At 52.2% G+C, this 14006-nt stretch overlaps 1 protein-coding gene across 5 annotated transcripts in view; it reads left to right on the top strand.

The window, feature by feature from the left end:
- PALD1 (phosphatase domain containing paladin 1) overlaps window positions 1–14006 on the top strand; it is a 141964-nt gene that overhangs the window by 31997 nt on the left and 95961 nt on the right. For all 5 annotated transcript variants that reach the window (XM_081244962.1, XM_081244960.1, XM_081244959.1 and 2 more), the window contains exons 2-5: window positions 7325–7538; window positions 10545–10647; window positions 11969–12148; window positions 13263–13427. In XM_081244962.1, the coding sequence (XP_081101088.1) occupies window positions 7354–7538; window positions 10545–10647; window positions 11969–12148; window positions 13263–13427 (633 nt within the window). In that variant the 5' untranslated portion in view covers window positions 7325–7353. The remainder of the gene's footprint in view (window positions 1–7324; window positions 7539–10544; window positions 10648–11968; window positions 12149–13262; window positions 13428–14006) is intronic.

Here is a 14006-nt window from a genome sequence, read left to right as displayed (position 1 = left end):
TTCTCTTGGTTAGTGGGAACAGTTACTAATGTAGGTCTTTCATAAAAGCAAAGTGGCATAAAGTGAACTTTCAAAAAATGGGGGATACCTGTATAAAGTGAGCCATGTGTTTTTTTAATTGAAGTATAGTTGGTTTGCAATGTTGTGTTAGTTTCACCACGTGTCATTTTAACTGGCCATATAAAAAAGTAAAAAAGAAATAGGTGAACTTAATTTTAGTAACATGTATTATTTAATCCCAGTATATCAAAATATTATCATTTTGACATATAATCAACATAATAAATTGTTAATGAGATATTTCACTTTTTTGTTGTACTACATCTTCGAATCCAGTGTGTATTTTACACTTGCAGCACATCCCAGTGTGGACCAGCCACATTGCAAGGGCTCAGCAGCCAGTGCAGTGGTGGTTACTGTATTGCACAGCCCAGCTCCAGAGTCTGATTGATCCCTGCCCCCACCTCTGCAGTGCATGATAACAGCTGATTTTTAAGGAGGACTCACTGATCAGGCCCTGTTCTGAGGACTTTTATAGTTACACAGTGGACCCTTGAACAACACAGGTTTGAACTGCGCGGGTCCACTTAATACGTGAGTGTTTTTCAATAGATAGCTACTGCATGATCTGTGGTTGGTTGGATCCAGGTACACGGAATTGCGGGTACGGATCTTAGACTGCCTGGGGGGTCAACGCCCCTAACCCCTGTGTTGTTTAAGGGTCAACTGTATTGTTGAACCTTCATAGCAACCCCTCAGGGGAGGTACTATTGTTGTCCCCATTTCATTGATGTGGCAACTGAAGTCCAGAGAGGTAGCTTGGCTGAGGTTGCACAGTGGGTGAGTTGTGGAGCTAAGGAGGAAGGTGTGATGAGGGGGGCGAGCTCCTCTTGTTTGTAACAGATTTATTTAGGCAAACTTCATATGACAGAATTCACCCATTTTAAGTGTACAGTTCACCACTGGCAAATGTATGTACTTGTGTAATCACCACATTCAATACATAGAGCAATTCTATCCCCTAAAGGTGCCCTCGAGCCCCTATGCGGTCGACTCCCCTGTCCCTGACAGCCATTGATCTGCTTTCTGCCCCTGTAGCTTTGCCTTTTCTCAGATGTCATATAAATGGAGCCATACAGTTTGAAGTGTCTGGGGCCTGCCTGTTTCTCTTAGTATGTTTGTGAGGTTCATCCCATGTCATGTGTGTATCAGTAACTTGTTCCTTTTTTATTGCTGAGTAGTATTTCATTGTATAAATGTGCACGTTTTTCACATTTTTTTCATCTGTTCACCAGTTGGTGGACATGTGAGTTGATTTCAGTTTGGGGTTACAATGAATAATGCTACTGTGTACAAGCCTTTTTCTGGACATGGTTTCATTTCTCTTGGGTAGTTAGTTGCCTGAGAGTAGAATTGCTGAGTTATATGGTAATTGTATGTTTAAATTTGTAAGAAACTACAAAGCTGTCTTCCAAAGTGGCTGTGTGATGTTACACTTAAGCACTGGGTCTCCAGTTCATCCACAACCTTACCAACACTTGATGTTGTTGATCTTTTAAAATTTGTCATTCTATGGGACTTTCCTGGCAGTCTAGTGATTAAGACTCCGTGCTTCTACTGCAGGGGGTACGGGTTCAATCCCTGGTCAGGGAACTAAGATCCCACATGCTGCGCGGTGCAGCAAAAAAGAGAAAAACAAAATTGTCATTTTCCTGATGACATAAGATGCTGAACATCTTTTATATGCTTATTTGGCATCCGTATGTACCTTTAAATCTTTTGCCATTGTAAATTGGATTTTTGGTTAACTTAATATTGAGTTGTAAGAGCTGGCATCTCTTTTGGTCGGGATTAAATGAGATAATATACGTCAAATGCTTTGCGATCAGAGGTCCACCCACTGGCCCTCCTGGCATCCGTCTGGGTCAACACTCAGGGTCACTGGCTATCTCAGGCATCCTGTTTAGACCCTCCCCTTCCTGCTCACCCAAGGTAGGCATAGGAATCACATACTTGACCAACACCCCCTGATTTGACCAGTGGTACAATGTCTGCTCAAATCGATCTTCCTGCGCTCTCAGCAAAAGCTTCCCCTTGCCTCAGGCCAGAGTCAGCATGGCCCAGCCAGCGGGCCTGGAATTGGGAGGCAGGAGCCCTGCGTCCCAGTTTTGTCCTTATGACCTCTTCCCTTATGACTTGGAGTTCATCACTTACCCTCTCTGGACCTCAGTTTCCTTATCTGTAGAAAGAGAAGGTTGGGCTAGGTGACCTCCAGGGGTGTAGCCAGCTCTGAATCTCTGCTTTTGGGGGCCTTTTGTGGAAGTTCCTGTGATCACAGCATTCCCTAAGGCAGGACTTGGGATTTTGCAAGAGGGTCGGGCAGGCAGGAATGGCAGGAGAAAGGGATGGGGCAGGGTGGTGGCTGGGTCAGGAGCAGATGTCCAGGTTTCTGCTTCAGTTGCAAGAGACAGACTCTGCTTTGGAAAAGCCACCATTCATCTTTTCCAAGTCCATAGGGTTTGACAAACTGGAGGTCATGGCTGCTGTTCCATGACCAGGATAGAAGACATGGGAGAGGGGGGACTGTGAGCTTTGGATTAGAGATGGGGAAACTGAGACCAGAATGGTGATGATTCACTTCTACCAAGAATCATATGAAAAGAAATGGACTTGGGCTCCTGCGATGTTTAGGTCCAGGGCCTTAGGAATCAGCTGTTGAACCTCTTGTCTGTCATCCCCACTCTAGGACCCAGAATGGTTGTCTGCAGCATCCCCTTGGCTTGAATACGGCCATTGACGAGAGGCTCACTGCTCCGGCAAGCTGGACGTTTATGCTGTAGCATAAGGCAGTTAGTTGATGACTTGGAGCTAATATTCCAGCTCCTGAAGTTTGATTCTTCTTGGAGAAATGAGGTCACCTCTCTGTGAAAGATTCCATAGGGTGGTTTCTTTTCTCTCGGGACTGACTGCTGTGTGATTGCCCAGAGGCAGGAGGGTGGCATGTCCATGTGTGGAACTTTCTCAAATGCAGTTGTAACTGCAGCCTAGATGATTCTGTGGCTTCTTAGCTGGTCACTGAGAACTTTTGTGGGTGAAATGGAATCTGGAGTCCTCGCTCCCTGCATGGGAGACTGTGCGTCTCTCTTCCCCTCTAGGAGGTCGTGTCTGGGTGCCCTGGCAGAGAGTGGAGTGGATGGGGGTCCCTAAGGTCTCTGAGTGGCGGTCAAGCAGGTCCAAGAGGGAGAGAAGAGTGTGTGGGGTGTTCTTGCGGTCAGGGTCAGCTGTGAAGAGACAGGGAGGCAAGCTTATGCTGCCACTTAGCAAAGGCCAGCTGTCCTCACCTGAAATGGACACAGTGAGGCCTGAACCTTATAGGGTTGTGTGTAGGGGGCACCATATGTTGTAAAGCACCCCGCATGGTGCCTGGCACTTAGTAGGTGCTTTGAAATGTCAACAAACAAGCAATGGAGAAACGTGGAAGGGGCCTGTATTTGGTGGGGCACGGTGTTCCCTTAAAGCAGTGATTCCCTTTTTTATTTGCCAAGAGCTCCTGTAGCAGAATGGCAGAAGCTCACAGATCCCTTCTCGGAATGATGTTTTTAAATGCACAAATTAAATATTTGGGATTACAGAGGGAGTAAATTTTATTGAGAGTGCTATCAAAATACTAAAAAACAAACTTGTGATGTAGTAATACATGTCCTTAGATATTCTTGCGTTAATAAGATAATCCATTAAGTGACATTAAGGTTAAATTTTACTTTTTTAAAGACACACCAGTGTCAAGGCTGCTGTTGCTTGGCTTTGATGGGGACATTCATCTGGGGTGTGCCTTTGAGGGCACATGGCCAGCATGATGGACATGCAGGCGTTTGCGATTGGTTCGATGGTCCTAAGTGTGGAGAGCCCCATTTTGCAAATGGCATGGCAGCTTCTTTACAGCTGGCTTCGGAAGGTGAGGCTAGTCTTCTCGCTTGGATTGTCACATTCTCCACGCTTGTTGAGTGAAAGGCGGTTGTGAGAATCTGGATCCCGCTCTGGGGGATCAAGACCGCCAGGCGCAGAGTCGCCCAGAGTTGGCCGGTCCTGTCACCTGAGACCTGGGGGGCAGGGGACCAGGTCTGATAATTACAGTGGTGTGAAGGGAGTGATGAGCGCAAGCCACGTTTCCAGATACCTGCACGGCTGCCGTGTGATGTGAACACGTCTCTGAGCTCAGTGGTGACTATGTCCTGGGCTTTGCGACACAGCAGGAGTGGCCTTCACTTGTGGTTAAGGAGATGTTAGCTTTTAGTTAGAAGTTAGGAAAATAAGGCCTAATTGTTTGCAAAACCATCCAGGCTCATAGATCCGCACCCCCCCATCTTACTATCTAGTCTCATCCTAGTCTACCCCAATTCTCCCTGCAGTGGAGGTTTGAGCACTAGGGACCCCACCTGCATGTGTGCCCTTGCTGACCCCTGGCCCTGGCAGTGGACAGCAGTGGTATCACCACTAGGACTGCCAATCTTAGGAGCTAGATCCATTTGGAAGGGGCCTTCAGACTGTCCCATCCTTCACTGTCATTTTATGGCTGGGGCTGCTGAGGCCCAGAGGGGAGAAGTAAATTGCCCAAGGCCCCACAGCATGTGGCCATCAGGAGGAAGGGTCCTTTGCTGGCGAGGCTCACTCTAGGTGGGGTGGAGAGGCTTCAGGGGGAGAGTTGCAGAGTGAGAAGCCTGGGAATCCCAGGGTTTCCCCCTCCTCTAGACATTTTGGAGACAGGTCAACTTTCAGATGATACGGTCTTTCCCCCACGCCTGCAGCTGTGCACATCTGTATTGTCTCCGGGCTGTCCTTATAGGGACCGGCTGGGGCCTTTCACCGCCTGTGGAGCCCTCGAGAGAGACGAAGAAGGCAGGAGCTGGAGCTTTGGGGGAGGCGAGGGGCAGGCGAGATGGAGGTGCCAGGCCTGGCCCAGCCCCGTGGGAGCAGGACCCAGCCTCGGCCTGGCAGCTGTAGCCAGCTGTTGCCTCCTGCAGGCCCTTCCCATGTCCTGTCCGTCACTCCCTCCTTTGGGACAGCCTCCCAAGTCCTGTTCTTGGAGGAGGCTGTTCCCACCCATGCCTCCTTGGCCCAGGCTGCTGAAGAGGGGTCTAGGGACAGTTGGTGAGCCATGTTGGGGACCTGCTGTGGCAGGCGAAGCGGAGAGAAGGTTCTGGCTCTGCTGACGGTCAGCTGGGGGTCCACTGTGGAGCCCTTCACCTGGTCTGAGTGCCTGTGTTTCTGTTTGGAAACAGAGGCTCATTCCTTCCACCTTCTACCAGGAAAAAAAAAAAAAAGAGAGAGATTGGACCGGGTGTGGAGAGTCGTGATGAGGCTCTTACAAAAACATTCGGTTAGCGTGTTAGCAGAGCTGTCACACAGCTGCTGGGAGTTGTCAAGGGTGACAAGGCTGGGCCGGAGAGAGGTGGGGAACCCTTTCCAGACTGGAGAGGGAGAGGGGGTGGTTTGGCGTGCTGGGAGGGGTGGAATGAGTAGCCATTCTGTCTGGGTGGCTCTGGGAAGGCGGAGCCTGAGGGCACAGCCCGGGGAGGCCCTGGGAGCGCCCGCCTTGGGACCAGGAGCTCTGATTCGGGATCTGGGAGGGGAGAGGGCGCAGTGAGCTCAGCCTTCAGACTGATCTGCTGCCCCGGTTTCATACTGACCCCTGACCCCACCATCCACTGCCTGAGGTGCCGCTGCTGCTTATGAGAGGGCGTGGGCGGAGCGTGGATGGTGGGGGACAGGTAGTCCCCGCTGCCTGAGGGGGCACAGCTCATGCCAGGCAGCTTGGGGAGCGGAGGGGAGTCGTCAGGTTCTAAAGACTGCTTATCGCCTCTGTGTTCTCAGAGGCGAAGTATCTCAGGGTGCAGGTGGGGGGTGGGGGCTGGCCGGGCAGGTCGCTCCCTCCCCCTCCAGATCCTGGTCTGTCAGCGCCACATGGGACCAGCTGCTGCTGGGCTCTCAGAAAGTTCTTTGAGCTTCTGTCTCCCACGTCTGTCGCCCCCTCTCTTGGGTCTGTGTGGAATTCCCAGCCCCTTCCCTTCCCAGCGGGCCTGGTTCTTGGACACCTGAGCCAGTTCTCCCCACACCCTCTACCAGCTCTTAGCAGCTCTCCTGGCCTGCTTCCCCAGCCATTCTTTTTATTTGTTTTAAATATATTTTATTACCCAGTGTTCAGAGGAGAAAAATCAGAAACCGCAGATAAGGAAAAAGGAGAAGATAAAAATTGTCTATAATCTCATCACCAGGTGATGACTCAGGTTAGCATCTTGATACCTGCACGGCTGCCTCTTCCCGGATTTTTCTCCTGCTACATGTTCATGCATTAAAATGAGATTATAGTCTGTACTTGCTTTGCAGCCTGCTCCTTCCATTCCTGTTTCCTAGATATCTTTCCACAGCAGTCAATAAGGTATTTTTAAGGCTGTTTAACATTCCACGTTAGAGATACCCCATAATTTATTCAGCAAATCCCGTTGCAGGCTGTTTCCAGTGTTTTGTTACTGTAAGTAACATTGCAATCAACAAAACACCCTTGTAGCCCAGTTGTTACGTGCATCCTTAACTATCAATATTTCCCTAGGAGAGAGCCCTGTGAGAGGAATTGGGAGTCCATGAGGATGCCTGGCATGCCGGATGTTGGGCAAAAGCGTTGGCTGTTGCGATGTTGATGGTGTTGAGGTTACTGATGTAGAGTTCAGGGGCCTGGTGTTTTTGTTGAACCCTTGACCTGCTGAGAACTCACCCAATCTGGACTTCCCTGGCCTCATTTTGTGACATTCACGGCTAGAATATCCTCCTGCGTCCTGTTTGCATCCAAATCCTTCAAATCTGTCTCCATACTTCCCTCTGCCTCTGGTTCTGGTTCTCCCTCTGGTGAGGGCCTCCTCCTTCTCCCAGTCTAGAGGGCGTGGCCTCCATGTGGCCTGACCCAATTACTTGGAGCCCTAGGTCCTGCCCTGATGGGGATGGTTAACGCCTTCCTAACTGTCTTATCTTCACTGGGGGAGTGTAAGCTGTAAGGGGTCAGGGGGCTACATCTTCTTGACTCTCCATGTCCATAACTCCCCCCAAGGCAGCAGCAGGGGGCCAGGCACACATTAGGTGCTCCGCGAACGTATGCTTTGCTGGGCACCGGCGTGGAGGCAGCAAACCCACCCTCTGTCTCCAGCTGCAGGGTGAGCTGGCCCTCTCATGGGCCTCAGACTGTGTATCTGTTCACAGGGTAGGGATGGTGGGTGGGCTGGGTCCCTTCCTGCTGTGGCTTTTCCCACCCCCTCCTTGACCTCTTACCCCACAGGTCTTGGGTCCTGAGGCCGCCGGCAGACTATGGGTACAACGGCCAGCACAGCCCAGCAGACAGTCTCAGCCAGCGCCCCCTTTGAGGGCCTCCAGAACGGCGGCACGATGGACGGTCGGCACTCACTCAGTGTCCACTCCTTCCAGACCACGGGCTTGCACAACAGTAAGGCCAAGTCCATCATCCCCAACAAGGTGGCCCCCGTCGTGATCACGTGAGTGGCAGGACAAGTGTGACCATGTCCCCGGAAGACATGGCTGGGGGGAGCTGCCTGGAGGGGTGGTGGCATACAGCACTTCACGTCTCCAAACTGCTTTCGTAGATGAAGATACTGAGGCCCAGAGAGGTTAAGCAGTTTGTCTGGAGTCACACAGGAAGTGGGTGGCAGAGCCGGTGTCTGTCACGGGTCTCTTAGCCCATATTACTTACCATGTCACAGTGCCAGGGAGTGTGGAGAGGGAAGAGTGGCTGGGGGAGGGGGGACACCCTTTTGAGTGTAATTTTTTGCTGACGTTTTCAAAGGAAGTGTATATTCTTAGATGCATAAAATGTAGATTTTTCCCCCCCAAAACCTGTAATTATGGTTCGAAACTGAGGTTAACACCGGGCCATTAAAGGGCCTTGGGCTGAAAAAGCTGGAAGCTGTTGGTCAACTCTCCTAATTAGGCCCTTCAAGGACATTCCCAGAGGAGGCTGAGGGTTTGTTCTGGCCCCATATTTTGAGAGACCTGGACACACTGCATGCCTCATGTGGGCCCAGGGAAGGAGTGGGTGCTGGGAGCCTGAGGCCAGGGAGACAGAAGGGGCATTGGATGTGTCTCCCGGTGAGTCAGGAAGCCTTGCCTTATATCATATCTGCCCACCGAGCTTCCCTGCCTCTAGACCCCTCCAGGATGGAGGAAGTGGGACATGATGAGCTAAGAATTAAATGTATTCCACGCAGAGACGTTTGGCAGAGAGTTAGCAGATGGGGCCTTCTGTATAAGGAAACCTGAGGAGTGGGAATGATAAATCCGGCCTGCTGCCTTTGGGGCGTGACAGGAAAATTGTAGTCATAATACGTTACTGTGCTTATGATAAGGGGAGGAAAAGAGACGTTAAGTAAAAGGGACTTGAGGGCTTCCCTGGTGGCTCAGTGGTTAAGAATCTGCCTGCCAATGCAGGGGACATGGGTTCGAGCCCTGGTCCGGGAAGATCCCACATGCCGTGGAGCAACTAAGCCCGTGCGCCACAGCTACTGAGCCTGTACTCTAGAGCCTGCGAGCCACAACTACTGAAGCCCATGTGCCACAACTACTAAAGCCCACGTGCCTAGAGCCCGTGCTCCACAGCAAGAGAAGCCACCGCAATGAGAAGCCCATGCACCACAACGAAGAGCAGCCCCTGCTCACCGCAACTAGAGAAAGTCTGCGCGAAGCAATGAAGACCCAGCACAGCCAGCAATAAAAAAAATAAAATAAGTTTATTTAAAAAAGAAAAAAGGGACTTGATATATAGTCTTTTGACTAGCAGATGACAAAACTAGGTCAGGGTCTTGAGCACAGTGTTGGAACCTCGTGTCCTGGGCCTGGCTCTGCCTCTGTCCTGCTCTGTGACCGTGGGCAGATACTTTTCCCTCTCGGGGCCTCAGTTTCCTTATCAGGATATGTGGGGATGACATTCAAAATATTTAAGCGTGGTGTGGCTCAGGACAGTCACCGGTCTGCTGCAGAAATCCACTGTAGTGAGACTGTGTGCTCCCTGGAGCCAGCCGTGACCCAGTGATCCTTGGGTTGTAGCTTGTTTGAGGTTCAAGGGACCTTAGAAGACCATCCAGTACAGCGGCTGGCAAACCGTATCCTTCAGGCCCATCTCCTGTTTCGGTAAATAAGAGTTCGATAAGAGTTTGTTGGGACACTGCCACTCCCGCTCATTTGCGTATTGTCAGCAGACGCTTAAGGCTGCAACAGCAGAGTTGAGGAGTTGCAGCTGACTGCCTGGCCCACAAAGCCTAAAGTATTTACTATCTTTATCTGGTCCTTTATAGGAAAGGTTTGCTCACTCCTGACCTGATAGCTATTAGATCAGATGTGAAAACTGATCTAGACACAGGAACTGAGTCTCGGGAGGCAGAATGGTTTGCTCGCCACGGGTCCCGTGTGATGGAAGCAGAGCTGGCCGAGGGAGCCCAGGTCTCTGGACTCCTGTCTAGTGCTCCCCACCCCAGTCATTCCCCCACCCTGCCTTTCCTTTTGTAAAGAGGCTCAGACCCCAGATCATGAGCTCTGGGAGGCTGTCTTATTCATTGTTATAATCAGCACAGAAACTTGTTGGGTCTTGAGTGCACAGCACTCCCCCTGGTTTAGCATCTACAGAAAGCTGTGGGTTTTGTTTGAAATGGCCCTGTGTGGAGGTAGAACTACTGCTAGTAATTGTAGTTAGATGACTAAATGATCACAGTCTTCGAGGCACTGGGCTAAGCACTTACTTCATTAGTGCACTGTCTTCTCACAGCAGCCCTTAGGAGGTTGCAGTTACTGGAAACGGAGCTATAGAGCAAGTAACTCCAAAGCCATGGAGTTAATGAGCAGGTGGAGTCGGAGTCATACCCAGGCCACATGGCCCCAAAGCCTGGGTCCTGAACCACTGCACTGTGCTAGGGGGTTGTCAGTGTGGGGTTGTTCTCAGAGACAGTCTGATGGAGGGACCGTCTGGGATGGTCCTTGTTAAGCCTTGTTTAAGGAGGCCTTAAACAAGACAGAAGCTTCTCTCTACACAAACGTCCAGGAGGTACTCCAGGCTGATGTGGCTGCTCCATGATCAGTCAGGCTCCTCCTCTCTTGTTGCCCCACCATCATCAGCATCTACTTCCTGCCATCATTTCTGGATGCTAGACAGGGAGAAGGAGGGAAGGGTAGAGGGCACACATCTTCTCTTTACGGGGATGGCCCAGAAGTTGCACACATCACTTCTCCTCACATCCCATTGGCCCAAACTGAATCACATGATCACACTAGCTGCAAGGGAGGCTGGGACATGTAGTCTTCAGCTGGATGTCCCAGTCACATTCCAGGGTACTATTGCTGAGGAAGAAGGGGAGAGTGGCTACTGGGGGACAGTGGGCAGCCTCTATCATAAATGCGTGTGTGGGATGGGGTGGCCCTGCCGTAGGCCTGGTGAGGGTGGAGCGGATACTGGCTGTGGAGGTTGCCTGACTCAGTCTCCATCCTGCCCCTGGCAGGTACAACTGCAAGGAGGAGTTCCAGATCCACGATGAGCTGCTCAAAGCCCATTACACGCTGGGCCGGCTCTCAGATGCCACCCCAGAGCACTACCTGGTGCAGGTGAGGTTGGGCCTGTCCCTCTCTCCCCCTTGCGGCCTCTCCCACCCTCTTGCCCTCCTTCCTCACAGGCTCCCTCCCTAATCTCCTCCTGCTTTCCACACTGTCCCCCTTCTCTGCTTCACTGCCTCACCCCACCCTCTGGGGTCCTGATCCCACTTCCTCTCATCCCCTGGTTTCCTGGGCCCCGTTCCTCCTGCCCTGTGGAGCCCCCTGCTCTTCTGTCCTCATCTGTCCCCTGCCTGGCCCCAGCCTGCCCACACCTCTCTCTCGGAGCACCAGGGAGAACAGAGAAGGGAGCCTGAAGGACCTGGGACCCCAGACAGCTCCCCCCAGGCTGGGAATCTCCATCCCATTCTCTTTTGAAGTTTCAGAACTTCTCTGGAATGTAGAGAGATGTAGATGTACATGTACATGTATCTATCTGTCTTTGTATCTTTTTTTTTTTTTTTTTGCCTTAAATATCCCCTGGAAAGTAAAGTCTACAAGGGCAGATGACTTTTCATGTGTCTTGTTCACTGCTATAGCCCCAGGCCCTAGAACAGTGCTTGGGTATAATGTAGTTGCTCAATAAATAGTGAATGAATGAATGAATGAATGAATGATAATCATGATGATTAAACTGTATTTGTTGAAAGAGGGTCTGGGTAGGAGGTGGCAGTGGACGGGTAGATGGGTGAACAGGTGGATGAGATGACCTCATGGTTCCTTTTTGCCCAGGAATGTGTCTTCTGGTTCCTCCTGCTTTCACCTGATCCCTGAGTAGTGTTTTCCTCTTTTCTCTGTAGTCACTGCCTCCCCAGCTGGGGAGGGGAGAAACCTGCCCATTCCCAGAGCCGCAGGCCTCTAGGAAGTGGCTAGCAGTTTTCTCCTGGTTGGTTCTTGGTGCCCCAGCTGTGACTCCCTACTCGAGCCCCTTTTCCATGAGCTTCCTCTGGGTATGAGAGATGTTTTCTGTGTGCCCGGGGAGCTGCAGGCCCACCCTAGAGGCAGCTTTGGTCTTCTGTTTCATGTCCCTGGAGTACCTCTCCCTGCTCTCCTTCTTCAAGGCCAGGCTCAGATGCCACTTCCTGTATGAAGCCCTTTTGGATTCCCCCTCAGGAGGAGTTGCATTTCCTTTTCCCACACTGTACGACACTCCTCCTGGCATCACGGATAGTCACGTATTTTGTCTACTTTTTCCACGAGTCAGCAGACAACTTGAGGACCATGTCCCCCACCCCCTCTCCCTGCTCCCCATCCCCTGGGGTCTGGGACAGAGCCCTGTTTGTAGAAGACATCCCTGAGTCATCTGAGTGACCCCCTGTGGCTCTCCCCCTGTCAGGGCCGCTACTTCCTAGTGCGGGATGTTGCGGAGAAGATGGATGTGCTGGGCACTCTGCAGAGCTGTGGGGCCCCCAACTTCCGGCAGGTGCGGGGCGGGCTCGCTGTGTTCGGCATGGGGCAGCCCAGCCTCTCAGGATTCAGGCGGGTTCTTCAGAAACTCCAGAAGGATGGACACAGGGTAAGCATGGCCATTTCCCAGGCAGGGGCTAGCCCCCAAATCTGGGGAAGGGGGTTCCTGGAGGGGCAACTTCCGAGGCTCTGGAGGGGCCTGGCCATATCATAAGGAGGGTGACTGGTGACCAGGCCCAGGCCCTGCCAGGCCTTCAGTGCCATTATGGTCACTGTGGTCAGCATGACTGGGAAATTCTGGGTAAATGTTTATTGCACTGTCCTGTGTGGACATGGGAGCCCCAAGGTCAGAAGCCCCTTATACACCCCACAGGATGATGATCACAGCTAACACTTACGTCCTCATGTCAATCCTATGAGGCAGTTATTCTCCCATTTTACAGAGGAGGAAACTGAGGCCCAGAGAGGATAAGTGACACAGCCCCTGAGTGGTGTCCCAAGACACAAACCTAGACCCCTGGACTCCACATGCCTGCTTTACATGCCTCCTCTCTCCTGCCTCATGTGGAGGTGGGGTTTTAAGTGTCTCCAGGACAGAGGATGAGTGTCCACTGTGATTGCAGGTTTATGGCGGGCAGCCGAGTGTGATTTGACCTGGGTTAAGATGGAGAGTCCTTAGTGAACCAGAGTGGGGAGGGGGTGTTAGCTGAGCATGGATCCCACCTTCCCAGCAACTTCTCCAGGGTGGGGCCTGCCCACACATCTCCCTCTGTCTGTACGGTGCTCAGTGAATGAATGATTACATGGTGGTGGTGGGCATTCACTTCCTCAGCTGATGTTTATCAAGCACTTGATTTACCTAGGGCTCTGCACTAGGAATTGTGGGGACATGAAAATGACAAGGACGTGATTCTACCCGCAAGGAACCTGTGGTCCACAAAGGGAGAAAGATGTATTCATTGATAACATTAATCCAGAGCAGGAGTTAACACCTCAAGATTCAGATGAAGGGCTGTTGGCCCTGAGAGGAGGGAGGGTCAGGAGCCGGTGGCACTGGGACTGAGCTTTGCTTCTGGGGTAGGATTCAGGTTGCAGGGGCAGAGTGGGGTGATGGGCCCACGATGAGGGGGAGCGGCTAGCTCAGGGGCCCAGAGGTGGGGCAGTGGAGCAGGTGTCCACTCCGGATAGCGGTGATGGTTCCTTCCTTCTCGGGTTCCCGGCAGGAGTGCGTCATCTTCTGTGTACGGGAGGAGCCCGTGCTGTTCCTGCGTGCTGATGAGGACTTCGTGCCCTACACGCCTCGAGACAAGCAGAGTCTTCACGAGAACCTCCAGGGCCTCGGACCTGGGGTCCAGGTGGAGCGCTTGGAGCTGGCCATCCGGAAGGAGGTGAGGGCCACCGGTGTGGGTGGGAGGCTGCCCTTCTGATAGGCCTTGGACAGCTGAGTTGAGCCCCAGCCCCGCCTTGCTCTCACTGGCACACACTCGCTCACTTTTCTGCCCTGCTTGGGTGAATGGCTGCTGCAACGCTGGCTCTGGGCAGCCAGGGGAAGGGCTTCTCTTCTCGGCTCTGCTTGCCTCTGCCCCTTTCCCCCCCTGCTTTTCTCCTCCAAACTCAGCGTCATTATTTAGAAAAGGGTCTGGTGGAGGGGAAAGAGCACTAGACTAAAAGCCCCAAGACAAGTTCAGCCTCCTGTGAGCTGTGAGGCCTGGGCTGGGTCACTTCTCTCCACGGGCCTCTGTTTCTGAGGTTCCTCTGTCCTCCTTCACAGCTGGAAGGTTTGTCAGGGTCTCTGAGGCTGTTGATGCAGCACAGAGGTGTGTAAATAGTGTGTGGGGGTCGTGGCGTCCCCTACCTCCCCTGGGACATCCCGGGCAGGAACGGAGGCCGCAGCTCAGGCTTTCTCCCCTCTGGCTCCCAGTTGACCGAGCTTCCTCCTGTCCTTCAGTCTGGCGGTTTAGCCAATT

This window comes from Mesoplodon bidens (genome assembly GCF_964165515.1).
Source record: "Mesoplodon bidens genome assembly, chromosome: 1".
Taxonomy (NCBI): domain Eukaryota; kingdom Metazoa; phylum Chordata; class Mammalia; order Artiodactyla; family Ziphiidae; genus Mesoplodon; species Mesoplodon bidens.
Note: the sequence above shows the minus strand (reverse complement) of the source record. Positions and strands in the feature narration are given on the sequence as shown.